Source organism: Mandrillus leucophaeus, unplaced genomic scaffold (assembly GCF_000951045.1).
Source record: "Mandrillus leucophaeus isolate KB7577 unplaced genomic scaffold, Mleu.le_1.0 Scaffold333, whole genome shotgun sequence".
Taxonomy (NCBI): Eukaryota; Metazoa; Chordata; class Mammalia; order Primates; family Cercopithecidae; genus Mandrillus; species Mandrillus leucophaeus.
The window spans coordinates 304,746-322,701 of record NW_012103510.1 but is presented as its reverse complement, the minus strand read 5'-3'; the positions used below and the strand labels follow the sequence as shown (position 1 = coordinate 322,701).

Below are 17,956 nucleotides of genomic sequence, written 5' to 3'. Positions count from 1 at the left end.
GCTGCAGTGAGGTGTGTTCATGCCACTGCACTCCAGTCTGGACAACAGAGTGAGACCCTGTCTCAGAAAAAAAAAAAAAAAAAAGAAAAAGAAAAAAGAAAAATATGAAAGGCAATAAATTTGGAGCAAAGAGACTGAAATCAATAACCAACACAGTGGAATATGTATTAAAAAATTTAGAAACAAGGAGGATAGCATGATAACGTCTGGCATGTATCGAATAGGTATTCCAGAAGGAGAGACTAAAGAGAATAAGAAGCACCATAGCAGCTGAGAATTTTTCAGATGTTATGAATACATGACTCCTCAGTTTCAAGAAATACAGTAAGTCTTAGCAGGATAAATAAAACTAAGTCCATTCCAAGAAACATAACAGTGAAATTGAAGATATACCAAACAAAGAGAAGATATTAAAAGCAACCAGAGGAAAAGAGAAACCTACAAGGGAATTATGATTCTAAACTTCAGGCTTTTTTAAAACAACAATAGAAACTAGTAGTCATTGATATAAAATTGCTAAAGTTATGAATATAAGGTAATACTGGAATAGCTAATTAAAGATGCTTTGTTGACAAAAACTGGATCTACAGCACAAGCAAGCTGCTTAAGGCTGAAAAGGAAAAGATTTGTAGCTTACCTAATAACCAGATATGAAAATGAGTAAGTTATCTAACAGTTGGTATAAGAAAGGTGAAAAAAAACACACTTAGCAATAAAACCTAGGGCATACTCACAGAGGAAGGTTGGAGGAAAAGAAACTAGCTTAACAGTAATCATAGAAAAGGAAATACTTTTAGTAAATAATTGTCTAATTGTCAAAAGCAATAGAGAAGTGTGAAAGGATGAAAACGGAGAATAAGCAATTAAAAGTTTTATTTTTGCTAAATTAATTATTTAACATTCCATTGGGGGAAAAACAGCTCTCTATTACAAAGAAGTTTGATTCTCTTTTCTTTTTTTATGTATCTCTTGACCCAATTACCCTGTGACAAGTTTCTATTTTCTTTTAAAAGGATGATGTTTCCTCACCAGGAGATCTTGTTATAGCAGATGGAGGTAAATTGCACTTACTTCTATACTTAGTATTATTGTAAATTCATATTCTAATCATACTATGAGATCAATAAACTATTACACTTTTATAATGTTTCACATATAAACATTTTTATTGACTGCAGTTGTAATCATTATAGGACATACTAGTTGACTGGGAATTTAACAGTACTTTTAGTTGTTATAAAATCTTTAGGCAGTGACTCACTGAGCTTTTATACAGTATAGGTTTTGATGACATTATGACTTGATAAACTTGTATGTGAGATTTCATCATTAAAGTGTTGATCCAATAATATATTCAACTTCTTTTTCATTGTATGACATTAAGAGTCATTCTTTATCACCTAGTTTCTACAAAGCCTTTCTGTGCCAGGTCTTGCTTCTACTTCCATCTGATATCAAGATAGAAATGCACTGTCACAAGAGTACACTCACTCCCACCAGCATCCCAGAGGAACAGTGCCTCACCCTGCCATAGTTCAACTAGGAATGAAAAAGTAGTTTTTTTGGCTGGGCGCGGTGGCTCAAGCCTGTAATCCCAGCACTTTGGGAGGCCGAGACGGGCTGATCACGAGGTCAGGAGATCGAGACCATCCTGGCTAACACGGTGAAACCCTGTCTCTACTAAAAGATACAAAAAACTAGCCGGGCGAGGTGGCGGGCGCCTGTAGTCCCAGCTACTCGGAAGGCTGAGGCAGGAGAATGGCATAAACCCGGGAGGCGGAGCTTGCAGTGAGCTGAGATCCGGCCACTGCACCCCAGCCTGGGCGACAGAGCGAGACTCCATCTTAAAAAAAAAAAAAAAAGAAAAAGTAGTTTTTGCTTAGTATGAATGATTACAGCTTGATTATGGTATAGATAATTATACTATTACACCTTGGAAATAGAGCATTAGAGCCTACACTTACTAGGTGGATAAAACTTAAAAGTTACATTGTTGTCATCTTGAATTTTAAAAATGTTTCTTCCCAATGACTTAAAATATTTTGATTCTAATTAAACTGAGATAAACTTAATACAGAAGGCTTCCATGAGAAACATTTGCAATATTCAGTGTCTCATGGATTCACTTTGGCTTTTAGTTTATTTAAGTTAAAGCCTTGAATATTTGCCAGCCAGTGTGATATATACTAGACATGCAAGAGTTGTATTTGCTGTGCAACTCTTTATTCCACTGTATTCTACCTACTTTGAACTGCTCTTAAAGTTTGTTGTAATGTTTCCTATAGCTATTGTTAAAAGAAGCTTTTATGATGAGAAATGTGGTTTTTTTTCCCACATAGATTGAATTAAAAATTTTTAAAGTAAAGTTGCTACTTTTGTGAGCTTCATACAGTATCTGTTTAGTTACTATTACTTATTTAACTATAGATGGTCAACTGATGGAGGGTGATAAAGTATATTGGCCTACTCAGTCAGCTTTAACCACACGTTTGAGGCGTCTCATCACTGCATACCAGCGTACTAATAAAAACAGACAAATTCAACAGATACAACCAACTTTCTCGGTGCCTACCAGTGTAATGCAGCCTATTTATGAGGAAGCCACTCTTAATCCTAAAATGGCAGCCAAGATAGAAAGACAGCAAAGGTAAGACAATAACACTAAATTTTTAATGCATTGTGTGTAAATATAGCTGTCCATTCCAAAGCCTGTCTGGGTACAATTATCACGCTTTGTGGAAAACATACATAGAATGTTGGTCAAAGCAAACTACCTTGTGCACGTACACACATATACTAACACATTTATATATGTATAAGTGTGGTAAAATTTACAAAGATTATTGTGTTTTATAGTTAACTAACCATACTTTAATCATTTTTTTGTCATGTTTAGGAAAACTGAGGTATTTAAAAAATAAATAAATAACTGGGCACAGTGGCTAATGCCTATAATCCCAGCACTTTGGGAGGCCGAGGTGGGAAGATTGCTTGAGCTCAGGAGTTCCAGACCAGCCCCGGCAACAAAGCGAGACCCCCATCTCTACAAAAAATGCAAAAATTAGCCAGGTGTGGTGGCGCATGCCTGTGGTCCCAGCCACTCAAGAGACTAAAGTGGGAGTATCACTTGAGCCCGGAAGGTCTGTGCTGCAGTGACACGTGATTGTGCCACTGCATTGCAGCCTAAGTGACAGAGCAAGACTGTCTCAAAAAGCAGAAACAAGTGAAAGTGTAGAGCAAACTCATGAATCGAATCATTGGCCGGGCGCCATGGCTCACACCTGTAATCCCAGCACTTTGGGAGGCCGAGGTGGGTGAATCGCTTGAGGCCAGGAGTTCGAGACCAGCCTGGCTAACATGGCAAAACCCCATCTCTACTAAAAATACAAAAATTAGCCAGGTGTGGTGGTGCGCACCTTTAATCCCAGCTACTTAGGAGGCTGAGGCATGAGAATCGCTTGAACCCAGGAGACAGAGGTTGCAGTGAGCTGATAGCACACCACTGAACTCCAGCCTGAGTGACAGAGTGAGACCCTCTCAAAAAAAAAAAAGAAAAGAATTATCAGTAGAACAAAAGTTTATGTTAATTAAATTCCATTCTATCGTATTTTATATTTTATATCCAGACTTTTATGAAATATAAAAATGTATGGAAAGCATACATTCCTTTATTCAGAAGCAAATCCTTGGAACTACTGAAGTCAAAGGGAACAAATTGCAAGCGACCTTGTTAAAAAGACAGGCAAACTTCTCTCATTCCACAAGCTTTAACTTCTTGAATAGAGTACATGGGAAAGAATAGCTATCTTTGGCATAACCTGACTTCCTTGTTACCCGTGTCCTTGGATGTTCTCTGGAAGATATATTGTTCTTTTGATAAATTGTTCATTTGTTGTTTCATTTGTAGCACATTGATCATACTTAAAATTTAGTCTGACACTTAAGATTTTAGTTATCTTAGTCATAATTTTCAAATACTACTGACTCTGTAAATGAACTGTTTTTGGTATCTATTGTTGCATAACAAACTACCCCAAAACACAATGCTTTAAAACAGCATTAATTTTTTATTTCTCCCAATTCTGTGAGTTGACTCAGGTGCTGCTTCTGCATTGTATGCTGTTGGCTGGGTTTCTGAGATACCTAGAAGAGCCAAAGAGCCACAGTAGCCTCACTCATACGACTTAACAGTTGGTGCTAGCTGCCAGCTGGGAGCTCAGATCCCGAGAGGGACTATTCCAAGTAGAAAGGCAGAAGCTGCAGATTTCTTATGACCCAGTCTCAGTAGTTACAAAATGTCATTTTTGCCACCCTCTGTTGGTCAGAAAAAGCCACAAGGCCAGCCCAGATTTAGGGAAAAGGGAAATAGATTCTACCTGTTAATGGGAAGAGTGGCAAAGCATTTGTGACCGTCTTTAATCTACTACAAATTTTCCCTCCATCTGTTGAATTGGGATTAATCTTCCTAAAATATTAGTTTTATCGTAATATTCGATGGCTCCTTATTTAGTATAGGTAAAAAGTGTTAAGTTCTTAAGCCTAAGTTTGAAGGTCTCTTCATTTTTGGTTTTAATATGCATTTCTAACTTTATCCACTTCTTTTCCCTCAGCCAGAGTGCCCTACTTATTCTTGACTTCATACCCTAGCCTATATTGTTTCTGTCACCTGGAACACCCTTTCTGCCTGTTTATTTCACACCTAGCCCATCCTTCAGAGCTCAGCATATGGCCCATTTCCTCAAATAATTTTTTTTTTTCTTGAGACGGAGTCTCCCTCCGTCACCCAGGCTGGAGTAAAGTGGCACAATCGTGGCTCACTGCAGCCTCTGCCTCCGGGGTTCAAGCGATTCTCCTGCCTCAGCCTCCAGAGTGGCTGAGACTACAGGTGTGCATCACTATGCCTCGCTAATTTTTGTATATTTAATAGAGACTGGGTTTCACCATGTTGGCCAGGCTTGTCTTGAACTCCTGACCTCAAGTGGTCCGTCTGCGTCAGCCTCCCAAAGTGCTGGGATTACAGGCATGAGCCACTGCACCCGGCCTCTTCTATTAATTTTTTAAGCCAGTCTAGCTCACACTATTCTATTTTTTGTACTCACATAGCAACTCATCTAAGTAAACTACTTGTTTGTCACAATAATAAAAGATACTGTAATGAAATTCAACTCTTCCTTTCTATGTCTTTCTCAATTGTATCTTCTTGGGAGTGGGCACTCTGTCATGTTTTTTGTCCTGTGTAGTCTTTCAATTAATCATTTTTCCCATTTTTATTCTTATTACGCAGATTGAATGACTTGGGTTTCCCAAGCTAACTATTTTTACATCATAATTACATTAATCTTCTTAATGTATCACTATGATAAAAATGGCCCATTCACATTTTTCAAAGGTCTTTCCAATATGTTTTTTCTCATTTACACAACAATACTGTGAGTTAAGCAAGGACAGGGTTCTACACATGCACTGAGGTTTGCAGATCTGTGGTGCATGATGATAATATTACCATTTCAAAGCATCAGGAGCTTTCAACTGAAAGAGATTACTTTTACCCAGGCATTTAGGGCATTTCATAATCTGACCCAAACCCTATCTGGCTTTGTCCCCAATACAAGCCATATCCTTGTCAATCTGGAATACTCATCCTTCCCCTACAATATGGAGCACTCCCTCTTTGCTTACTCTGTGCTTTCTTCCTAGCTTTCCCTAACCTTCGCCTTGTCCCATCTGAAATGCGTCTTACTCTGTGATGCCTTTCTTGATTGTCAAGTCTGAACTAATCCTTCTATCTTCTGTGCTCTCCTGAAAATTTTGGTTTCTTTAACTCATACAAATATAAGCCATTACCTTATACTATAAATGTGTTTGATTTTATCTTTTTCCTGAAGGGCAGTGTCATCTTATATGATTTTGTATCCTGTGCTTATTTTCTCACATAGTAAAAATGCAAAACACTGTTATTGTCTGAAGGAATAGTGTATACTTTTAAAAGTACGTTGGGGACACATGTAATCAGGACCTCCTGAGGCTGTGTCACAGGCACACATCCTTAACTATTAAAAGTGATTGTTTTTCTTTTTTTTTTTTTTTTTGAGACAGAGTCTCGCTCTGTTGCCCAGGCTGGAGTGCAGTGGCGTAATCTCATGTCACTGCAAGCTCCGCCTCCTGGGTTCACGCCATTCTCCTGCCTCAGCCTCCCAAGTAGCTGGGACTACAGGTGCTGACCACCATGCCCAGCTAATTTTATTTTTGTATTTTTAGTAGAGACGTGGTTTCACCGTGTTAGCCAGGATGGTCTCGATCTTGTGACCTCGTGATCTGCCTGCCTCAGCCTCCCAAAGTGCTGGGATTACAAGCGTGAGCCACTGCTCCCGGCCCATTAAAAGTAAATTTTTTTAAAAAACGTATGGCTGGATAGATGAGTTAACTAGCATTTTAAAATGTTTTACAAGGCAGCAATCTTGTATTTAATCCTATAGTGTTAGGTACTTGAAATGTTTTAAGTTTGTATTATAGTAATTATATTTAGTATTAATATTAATTTTAGTGACCAGTGTGGTTTTTGTTTTAATCTGACTCAAAACAGATGGACAAGAAGAGAAGAAGCTGACTTTTATAGGGTTGTATCTACATTTGGAGTCGTTTTTGACCCTGACAGAGGCCAGTTTGATTGGACAAAATTTAGAGCTATGGCTAGGCTACATAAGAAAACTGATGATAGTTTGGAAAAATATTTGTATGCATTCATGTCCATGTGTCGGAGGGTTTGTCGTCTTCCTTCCAAAGAAGGTATGTATAAAATTTCTTTTTTTTCCTTGTTTCGGTCAAAGAAGCAGAAATCACTAAAATTCAGAAATTTCCAATTTGTCTCTTTTATGTGAAATTTCAATACTATCTAATTCAACTTGTCAATAATTTTTTAGAATTGTAAATAAACTAGCTTAAAGATCCCCTATTCTTTAATCCTGCTATTAAAATGAGATCTAAAGAGAATAAAGGTATACATGGAGTTTTAAGAAAATAGGTAGAGTTTAGTGATAGATTTATGATTAGGAGGTGGTGGAAGATAAAGGATTGCTTTTGTTAAACAGAACTAACCTATATTTTCAGTCCATCTTAGAGGAATTGCACTAGAGGGTTTATTTACCTAAATAATTTTACAAGGAATAAAGCCCCCACTCATAAAACATTTTAAAGAATTTTCTAGAAAAGATCTCCCAGGGCCATCTTCACAGAAGACTACTAAGCAGAGGTGTTGATGCAACTCAACTAACGAATTGTTCTGGGATGCATTTCATTGTCTTCAAAGCCCAGAGACATAGCTCATCCTGTCAACAGTTCTTCTCAGTAATGCTATGTCATGAACCATTGTCTCCATTCTTTGTTGTGTATGATTTCTGACTGCTAAACCCAATGGCCTGCTATTCCTGTTTTATAGTAAACAGATTTCCTTACTTGTTTTAAATGTATTTCCTAACAGATTTTTTTGTCAGTTCACTGAATGGAGTAGCCAATCACTTGATTACTAGGTAATTCAGAGTAGATTTCAGTCTGTTTTCAGGTCTACTGGAAAACCATAAATGAGTTTAAAATGACAGATAAAGCAAAATATTGTGTCATTTATAGTTGGCAAGAGGCCCTCATTTTTAAAAAATTTTCTTAATTCCCATCAATGATATAGTGATATGAATATATTTATCACTTTTGATTCTAGTTTTAAAAGGGAAAGGGCTAATTACTAAATAATCTTTGAAAATGTAGGGCTTCCTCAGAAATGTGAGTAAGGATATTTGAGGCAGGGGCATGAGGCGGTGGTGGCCAGGCTCAGGCCAGGACCCCACTCCTTCCAGTGGCACCATGGGGAAGGCTGTGGGCAACCCAAAGCAGGCACTGCCCTGCGTGGCCAAGTCGCGGACAGTCCACATGGAGGTGCATCAGTACAGAGGCAGCACTGCAAAAAAGAAAAAAAAAAGACATAAAGCTGAGTGTTAGAAAGATACTCACCAGGCTGGGCACAATGGCTCACGCCTGTAATCCCAGCACTTTGGGAGGCCAAGGTAGGAGGATCACTTGAGCCCAGAAGTTTGAGACAAACCAGGGCAACATAGGGAGACCCCATGTCTACAAAAAAAAAAAAAAAAAAAATAGCCACATGTAGTGGTGCATGACTGTGGTCCCAGCTACTTGAGAGGCTAAGGCAGGACCCAGGACCTGGACCCAAGACCCAGGACTAGGACCCAGAAGGTCGAGGCTGCAGTGACCCATGATGACACCACTGCACTTGATCTCGAGCAACAGACCTTGTCCCTAAAATAAATGAACAGAAAGTTTACTCACAAAACATAATAGTGTGTTTGGTGATTATACGTGGACTGGTTGATGAACCCTTTCTGACCAGGAATATGCAGGATTCTATTGTTGACACAGAATTAAAGGTTAAAGACCCATAACTCATTGATTTGAGTGCATGCACTATTGCACTTCACATCTTCCAGCAGAATGAAGATGGCCCTAGCAGTGAAAATTTGGAGGAAGAGACAGAAGATAGAATTGTGGCAAATCATGGGGTTCTGCCTGCAGCCAAATCCCATGGGCTTTGGAACAGCCTAGTGTCTGATGTGGGAAGTCAAATCACACCTTGATTATATGATTACAACCTTACCATTTTCAGACAAGAATGTCAACAGCAGCCTCAGCACCTGGAACCAGGTGGTGCTGCTGCAGGGTCCTCCAGGAACTGGAAAAACATTCCTATGTAAAGCATTAGCCCAGAAGTTGACTATTAAACTTTCAAGCAGGTATCGGTATGGCCAATTAATTGAAATAAATAGCCCTAGCCTCTTTTCTAAGCAGTTTTCCAAAAGTGACAAGCTGATAACTAAGATGTTCCAGAAGATTTAAGATTTGATTGATTATAAAGATGCTGTGGCATTTTCACTGATTGATGAGATAGAAAGTCTCACAGCCACCCATAATGAAAGCCATCAGGCGCCATTGGCATGGTCAACACTGTCTTGACCCAAATTAAATTAAAAGGCATTTTAATGTAGTGATTCCAACTACTTTCCAACATCACCGTGAAGATTGACATGGCTTTTGTGGACAGGTCTGCTATCACGCAGTGTATTGGTCTGCGCTCTGCAGCAGCCATCTTCAAAATTTACCTTTTTTGTTTGGAAGAACTTGTCAAGTGACAAGTCATATACCCTCCTCAGCAGCTTTTAACCCTCCAAAAGCTGGAGATGATTGACTTCATTGAAAACAATGTGTCAAAATTGAGCTTCCTTTTGAGTGACATTTCAAAGAAGATCAAAGGCCTCCATGGCCAGTTCCTGAGGAAACTCCTTTTTCTGGCTCATACACTGTTATGTCCAGGCTACACCAGGCTTTCTCTCTGGCCGTGGACAAGCAGTTTGAAGAGACGCAAGAAGCTTTCAGCTTACATTTGGTCCTGGGCTTCCCATTCTATAGCTTTATAGTGGAGAGCACACAAATAGTAAATAATACCACTTGCCTCACAACAGCCACCACTCTGGAAATCCTCTCTATAAAAATTTGCTTAGCTCTGTCTACAAGCCAGAAACCTACAACACCAACCTTTGTTATAAGTATCATATTTACTTTAGTTTAAAATGCACATTAGAAGACAAACAGCTTGTCATTTTAACTGTTTTTTAAAGATAAATTCAAATGTTTAAAAGATAATTCAAATGTTAATTTGAATGTCTCTTTTGTTAAGAATTGTCTCAGTGTGGCCAGCGCAGTGACTCATGCCTGTAATCCCAACACTTTGGGAGGCTAAGGCAGGTGGATCACAAGGTCAGGATGTCGAGACCATCCTGGCCAACATGGTGAAATCCCGTCTCTACTAAAGATACAGAAAATTAGCTGGGTATAGTGGCACGGACCTGTAATCCCAGCTACTCGGGAGGCTGAGGCAGGAGAATCGCTTGGACCTGGGAGGTGGAGATTGCAGTGAGCTGAGATCGCGTCATTGCACTCCAGCCTGGGTGAGAAGAGTGAGACTCCATCTCAAAAAAAAAAAAAAAAATTATCGAAGTGTGTTTATTTCCATCCTGCTTCCAACTGATGGATGCAAAATGCTACACAAGTTTGGTTTTTTTAAAAAAGGAAGATTAACATAGGTATTATAGAAGCAGGAGAACTGTATCACCCTAAATAAGCATGTAATCATAGCATTAAAAAATGAACATATCATTCAAGCTAGAAGGTGGCAATGGCTTTATGATGTCAGCTTGATTAATGCAAAAATGGCTTGGAGACTTTTTAATGGATAAGAAAAACCTATTTGTATGTTAATAGAAATTGAGAGAAAATTCTAGGTAACTGTTCTTTTATAATAATCAAACATGGTCCCATTTGCAGGAGGAGCGCAGACCTGCAGTGTTCAAGTGAGATGCGTGCTGGACATCCCTCATAAACCAGTGCAGGCACACATGCATTGCTTGGATATTCCCATTGTTTTGTTGGTTCAATAACATTATTCACATCTCAGACCAGACATGGTGGCTTACGCCTGTAATCCCCACATTTTGGGAGGTCAAGGCTGGTGGGGCAACATGGTGAAACCCTGTTTATACTAAAAATACAAAAATTAGCTGGGCGTGGTGGCGGGCACCCGTAATCCCAGCTGTTCGGGAGGCCAAGGCACGAGAATCGCTTGAGCCCAGGAGGCGGAGGTTGCAGTGAGCCAAGATCGCACCATTCTACTCCAGCATGGGCGATAGAGCAAGCCTCTGTCTCAAAAAAAGAAAAAAAAAAACAAAACATTATTCACATCTCAAATGATGATTCATGTTAATAGAATATAAGATAAATGGGACAATAATTGGTCTATGTTAAATAATATTATGTTTTGCTTTTATGTCATGTTAAATTTCAGTTGCTTCTCTTAGCCTTTTGGCTAAGATCAAATGTAAAATTGATTTCATATTAATGCTTTGTTAAAAAAAATGTGAGTGAGGTTGAGGTTCTACTTAGAGCATTTCTCAAATTTCCTCACTTTACAGTGTACTTAATGTCTCAGTAATTTTTTTCACAGCACTCAAGGCCAGAAGAATTACCTAACATTTCTGTCTAATGAATAATTAGGTCTGACAGCTCAATACATATTTATGTCCTCACAATCCAGTAATTATTTAAAAACACACTCAAAGAAAAAATAATACTTCTTTCTTAAGTAGCCATAATTACTAATCAAATGTGTGCACTGGTTGGGCACTGTATAACTTTTCAAATCTTAGAAGTAGACTGTGTACTTCCCACCTTGTTTCCTGCTCCATGTTGATTTTTGCATGGTTCTTGATTTTTTTTTCAAGTTTTTTTGTTTTGAACTACTTTTAAAATTACAGAAGAGTGCAAAAAATGTACAAGGAGTTTCCATCTATCTCTCACCCTTCCTATCTCTCTCTTTTTTTTTTTTTTTTGAGACGGAGTCTCGCTCTGTCATCTAGGCTGGAGTGCAGTGGCGTGATCTCGGCTCACTGCAAGCTCCGCCCCGGGTTCACGCCATTCTCCTGCCTTAGCCTCCTGAGTAGCTGGGACTATAGGCGCCCGCCACCACGCCCGGCTAATTTTTTGGTTTTTTTTTTAGTAGAGACGGTGTTTCACTGTGTTAGCCAGGATGGTCTCAACATCCTGACCTCATGATCCACCCGCCTCGGCCTCCCAAAGTGCTGGGATTACAGGCGTGAGCCACTGTGCCCGGCGCTTCCTCTCTTAATGTTAACATTTTATCAGAGTAATTATAGTATAATTATCAAAACAGGAAATTAACATTAATGCCATTAATTAAACTAAATACTTATTTTAGTTTTACCAATTTTTCAACTAATGTTCTTTTTTGTTCCAAGATCCTACAGTGTATTTGCTTTTTCTTTCTCGTTAGCTTCCTGCAGTCTGTAACAGGTTCTCAGCTATTCCTTATCTTTAATGACTTTGATACCTTTGAAAAGTGTTGATCAGTTATTTAGCTGTGTATCCCTCAATTTGAGCTTGTCTTATGTTTTTACATGAGTGGATTAAGGTCATACATTTTTGGCAAGAGTGCCACAGAAATGATGTGTTCTCAGAATGTAGTATCAAGGGATTGGTGATGTCAGTATGTCTTATTACTGATGATGTTGACTTTAATTGTGTGGTTAAGGTAGTTTATGCCACATTTGGCCAGCGTAAAAATACTGTAATTAACAAATATCTTAAGCTTCACAAATCTTGTTTCTTCTGAAACTTTCACCCATTGATTTTTAGTATCTTCCAGATACTAAATCTTGTCTACAGCAGTTTTTTCTGTGGAATTCTGCTGTAAGAAAGGATGTTTCCTTCTCTCTCGTCTATTTAATAATCAGTTATTTATTCATACCAGTATGGATTCATGGATACTTATTCTATAGGTTACAATCCAGTATTGTCTTTATTTATTGCTCAGATTGTTCCGTATTTGGCATTAGGAGCTGCTTATGTTGGTCCCTGCATTATTTCAGCAAGCCTGTATTTCTTGAGTACTTCCCAAGTGTCAGTAACCCACTTTTGCAAAGGCATAACCTTATCAAAGGGGAGGTAGCATGAGCTCATGTTGAAACTGAACTGTCTCAAGCTAGTAATTTGTACAGTGTTTGAAAGATGTGGCTGTGTTTCCCTAGAAATTTGAGAAAGCCCTTGTTGCCCCCTGTGAGTTCATTCCAATGTCCTGTTCCCTTTTGCAGTTTGAGATATGCCAGCTTACATTTGTTTATGGAGTATCACTTAACACAAGCTTGTCCAGCCCATGGCCCAGGACAGCTTTGAATGCGGCCCAACACAAATTTGTAAACTTTCTTAAAATATCATGAGGTCGTTTTTTGGGGGTTTTTTTTTTTTTGCAATTTTTTTAAGCTCATCAGCTACCATTAGTGTTAGTGTATTTTATATGTGGCCCAATACAATTCTTCTTACAATGCAGCCCAGGGAAGCCAAAAGATTGGACAACCCTGAACAGTTCTAATTTATGTTTATAAGTGAGTTTGAGCAAGTGTTTGTGTCTTTAAGACAAGTGTTATTAAATGCATAGGTCATAGGGAATTTCTTAAAAGAAAATTCCCAGTTCTATTAATGTACTTCCAAAATAATCCTATGTTTTACATTAACATCCAGTGTTTTATGTTACATGATTTTTAGTACTTATTTTTAAAACTTTCTCCTCACTGGAATTTCAGAATTTCAAAATCCTCACTGAATTTCTTCTCACTGAAAAGAAATTCTAGGAACTATACAGTGATTTTACATGGAGGCACATTTTAGAAATGGTATTGTTATAAATATATAAAGATGTGTTTATAATGATTTATTTATAAATAGAGGATTTTTGAGATTAATATTTTTGTCCTTTTTTCAATATGTAGAATTGGTGGATCCAAATATTTTTATCCAGCCCATCACAGAAGAACGTGCTTCTAGGACTTTGTATCGCATTGAACTTCTAAGGAAAGTACGGGAACAGGCCCTTCGACATCCACAGTTGTTTGAACGCTTAAAGCTTTGTCATCCAAATCCAGATTTACCAGTCTGGTGGGAATGTGGCCCTCATGATAGGGATTTGCTTATTGGTGCTGCCAAACATGGGGTGAGCCGAACAGACTATCACATTCTTCGTGATCCTGAACTCTCATTTATGGCAGCTCAGAGGAGCTACAGTCAAAGTAAGATAGCTCATTCAAGGACTTCTACCCCACTTTTACAGCAATATCAAGTAGCACTTTCTGCTTCTCCTCTTACCTCTCTACCTAGGCTCCTAGATGCTAAAGGTATTATTCTAGAGGAGATGAAAGTTAAAAGTGAAAACCTTAAAGAGGAGCCTCAGTCTTCTGAAGAAGAATCTATGTCTTCTGTGGAAACCAGGACACTAATAAAATCTGAGCCTGTAAGTCCAAAGAATGGTGTTTTACCACAGGCTACTGGAGACCAGAAATCTGGTGGAAAAAGTGAAACAGACAGACGCATGGTTGCAGCCAGAACGGAACCCCTAACTCCAAACCCAGCTTCTAAGAAACCAAGAGTCCACAAAAGAGGATCGGAATCCAGCTCTGATTCTGACTCAGATTCTGAGAGATCATCCTGTTCTTCCAGATCATCTTCTTCCTCATCGTCCTCCTCTTCTTGCTCCCACTCTCGATCAGGCTCTAGTTCTTCTTCATCTTCATCTTGTTCTTCAGCATCTTCTTCATCCTCCTCCTCTACCTCTTCCTCCTCCTCCTCCTCTTCATCTTCATCAGAAGAAAGCGACAGTGATGAAGAGGAAGCCCAAAAACGAGGTACTATGCATAAAATAATTCTACATTTTTAAGATAATTTTTCTCCTTTTTTTTTTGAGACAGAGTTTCGCTCTTGTTGCCCAGGCTGGAGTGCAATGGTGCAGTCTCAGCTCACTTCAACCTCTACCTCCTGGGTTCAAGCGACTCTCCTGCCTCAGCCTCCCAAGTAGCTGGGATTACAGGCATGTGCCACCATGTGTATTTTTAGTAGAGACTGGGTTTCTCCATGTTGGTCAGGCTGATCTCAAACTCCCGACCTCAGGTGATTTGCCCACCTCAGCCTCCCAAAGTGCTGGGATTACAGGCATGAGCCACCAGGCCTGGCCTAATAAAACTTTTCAAGTGAAAATGAAAAGAACTTGCTTCAGGTAACTTAAGGATGTTTAAAATTGTTTGCTTAAGGTGTTTTTTTTGTTTTGAAATGGAGTCTTGCTCTGTTGCCTAGGCTGGAGTGCAATGGCATGATCTCAGCTCACCGCAACCTCTGCCTCCCGGGTTCAAGCAATTCTCCTGCCTCAGCCTCCTGAGTAGCTAGGATTACAGGCACCCACCACCATGTCCAGCTAATTTTTGTATTTTTGTAGAGACAGGGTTTCACTGTGTTGGCCAGGCCAGTCTTGAACTCCTGACCTTAGGTGATCCGCCTGCCTTAGCCTCCCAAAGTGCTGGGATTACAGGCGTAAGCCACTGCACCTGGCCTGTTTGCTTAAGTTTTATATATACAAATTTTCTTAGGAAAGCAATTGAGAAGAAAACTAGAGTTACTGATACAAATTCCCTATTCAATATTCAAGGCATTGCAAAGTAATCAGGCAATTTAATTAGAAATTTTATACAATAGTTTTATTTCTTTGTGACTGTCTTAAATTGAATATTATATTTTCCCCAGGAACAAGTTGATTAGTGAACAAGTAAAAGATAATATTATATAGCAGTCACCAAGAGTCTTAGACCAATTAGAATATCATAAGCCATTTGTCAGCCATGACAAATGCTTGTCAGCAGAACAATGTTTGGTGGTCCCCTTCTGCAGGAGCCGTTGCAGCAGTCCACCAGTTCAGGGACAAGAAAATGAGCCCAATTAAACATGAGCAGGAGCTGGGGTCCTTATAACAACTCCATAGGCATAACTTTCAGGGTTGCCGCAAAGAACATGCCCAATTCTAAGAGTTATAGGAGTCACCTCATCAAGAGATCCTTGTGGTATCCTCATCAGGTATTTATAGTTCTGCCAATCCAGATGAAGTCTACCAATCAGGAGTTGTTTTCAAAATAATGAGTAATGTAGTCAAGCGTAGTGCACACCTGTAATCCAAGCTACTTGAGAGGCTGAGGCAGGAGTATTGCTTGAGTTGAGGAGTTCTGTCCAGGCTGTGCGACACAGCAAGACCCTGTCTAATAATGATAGGTACTTTTTTTATATTCTAAGTGATTTTCTTCCCTTTCTTTATCATTTGTTTTTACTTCTAATATTTTCATTTTCTGAATAATTATATAAGATCTTTCTTGTATAAGATGTTTATACATTATAATTATAAGATGTATAATTATAATTATACATTATATGTTTCTGAATAATTATATAAGATCTTTCTATATAAAACTATTTTATGTAGTCTTTAAAAAATATGATTATAATTGTTCTTAGCAGAAAGTACTACTCACATGAAAGCCTATGATGAAGAAAGCGTCGCATCACTGAGCACTACGCAGGATGAGACTCAGGATAGTTTTCAGATGAACAATGGGACACCAGAGTCTGCTTACATCTTACAAGGTGGATATATGCTGGCAGCCTCATATTGGCCAAAGGTAAAGAAATAATTTCTTATTGGGATAGGTCATTTCTTAGTATTTTTCTATATTGCTCCAATGGTAGATATTCTTACTATATGGAAAAATAGGTCAGTGTAAAATGTAGGATAACATTTTGGTGTTAGCTTCAAAAGTATAAATTACTACTATCAAGTAAATAGTTCTACTTTAATGTATATGCTTCTCAACATAACATTAAAATATTTAGAATAAAAGATAATGAATCCTTACTTTCAAGTTAATCTTAAAGTGCTTCTTTATGAAATAGGTGCTTTTGACTGAGTCTCCTTGAAGAAGTTTACTGTTGCCAGTTGTGACCTAGAAAGAAAAGTTCATTTAAATACATGTACATTCAGTGGAAGAATAAAGATTGGATTAATACAATTTTTCTTCCTTTTTTTTTTTTTTTTGAGTCTCGCTCTGTCGCCGAAGCTGGCTTACAGTGGCACAATCTTGGCTCACTGCAACCTCCACCTCCCAGGTTCATGCAATTCTCCTGCCTCAGCCTCCCAAGTAGCTGAGATTACAGGCACCCACCACCCTGCCTGGCTAATTTTTGTATTTTTAGTAGAGACAGAGTTTCACCATGTTGGCCAGGATGGTCTCGAACTCCTGTCCTCAAATGATCCACCCACCTCGGCCTCCCAAAGTGCTGAGATTACAGGTGTGAGCCAGTGTGCCCAACCAATTTGTCTTCCATTATGTGACTAGACTAGTGCTGGAATACTTACCTTTAAGAATGAGGTTGGAAAATGGGAGAATGGAGGGCTTTTCTCCTCTTCTGTATACGTCTAAGTTGTTTGAACTTTTTATTGGGCGTTTCTATTACTTTTTAATTATAACAACAAAAAACTATCTTTGTGGTATAATATTTTGTCTGTCTGTTTGTTTTTGAGACACGGTCTCACTCTGTCACCCAGGCTGGAGTATAGTGGCACAATTTTTTAATTTTTTGCAGAGACGGGGTTTTGCTATGCTGCCCAGGCTGGTCTCAGTCTCCTGGCTTCAAGCAGTCCTCCCACCTTGGCCTCCCAAAGTGCTGGGATTACAGACAGGTGTGAGCCACCATGCCTGCTTATGGTATAATATTTTTGAACTTCACCAAAGGGAATCTGTACTCAAATAACTTGTTGCAGAATTGTAATATATATATGTGAGAATATGTATGCATAGCACATACACATATATTGAACTAGGGTTAAATCCATAAAGACTCTTGAGCTATTTGATCTCCAAAGTTCTGATCTAATTATTAAAATTATACTTTGATGTTGCACGCTTTTCTAGGATCGTGTGATGATCAACAGGTTGGACAGTATTTGTCAAACAGTTCTGAAAGGAAAGTGGCCTTCAGCTAGAAGAAGTTACGATGCTAACACAGTGGCTTCTTTCTATACCACAAAACTGCTGGACAGCCCTGGAGCAGCTACAGAATACAGTGAGCCCAGTGTACCCACTCCCCCAGGTGCCGGTGTTAAAGAAGAACATGATCAGTCAACACAGATGTCAAAGGTGAAGAAGCATGTACGAGAAAAGGAGTTTACAGTGAAAATCAAAGACGTATGTGTATTTTTATTGCCCTAGGGCCTGATTGCGATTGCGGTGTGCAGCATGCTTTTCCTGCAAATGGCTGCCTGCTCTTACTCTTCCTTCCTTCACATACCTGTTTCTTGATATTTGGATTATTTTCTTTATGATATCCAGGTTATTAAACTTGAATGTTCTACTAGAGGGATCGTCATTAAATAATGCTTTTCTCCTTATGCTTCTGAACATAGTTCTAATCAAAATGCTTTCTTAAACTGTGTGACAATTTCTAATTGTTTTGGTTCTTT

General features: G+C 38.8%; 1 protein-coding gene and 1 pseudogene across 1 annotated transcript in view; both read left to right on the top strand.

The window, feature by feature from the left end:
- Positions 1-17,956, top strand: part of CHD9 (chromodomain helicase DNA binding protein 9) — a 230,717-nt gene that overhangs the window by 193,346 nt on the left and 19,415 nt on the right. Inside the window, exons 28-33 of the mRNA XM_011988637.1 lie at positions 1,014-1,056; positions 2,428-2,647; positions 6,584-6,786; positions 13,398-14,306; positions 15,955-16,118; positions 17,409-17,681. Of these exons, the coding sequence (XP_011844027.1) occupies positions 1,014-1,056; positions 2,428-2,647; positions 6,584-6,786; positions 13,398-14,306; positions 15,955-16,118; positions 17,409-17,681 (1,812 nt within the window). The remainder of the gene's footprint in view (positions 1-1,013; positions 1,057-2,427; positions 2,648-6,583; positions 6,787-13,397; positions 14,307-15,954; positions 16,119-17,408; positions 17,682-17,956) is intronic.
- Positions 7,393-9,627, top strand: LOC105545616 (annotated as a pseudogene).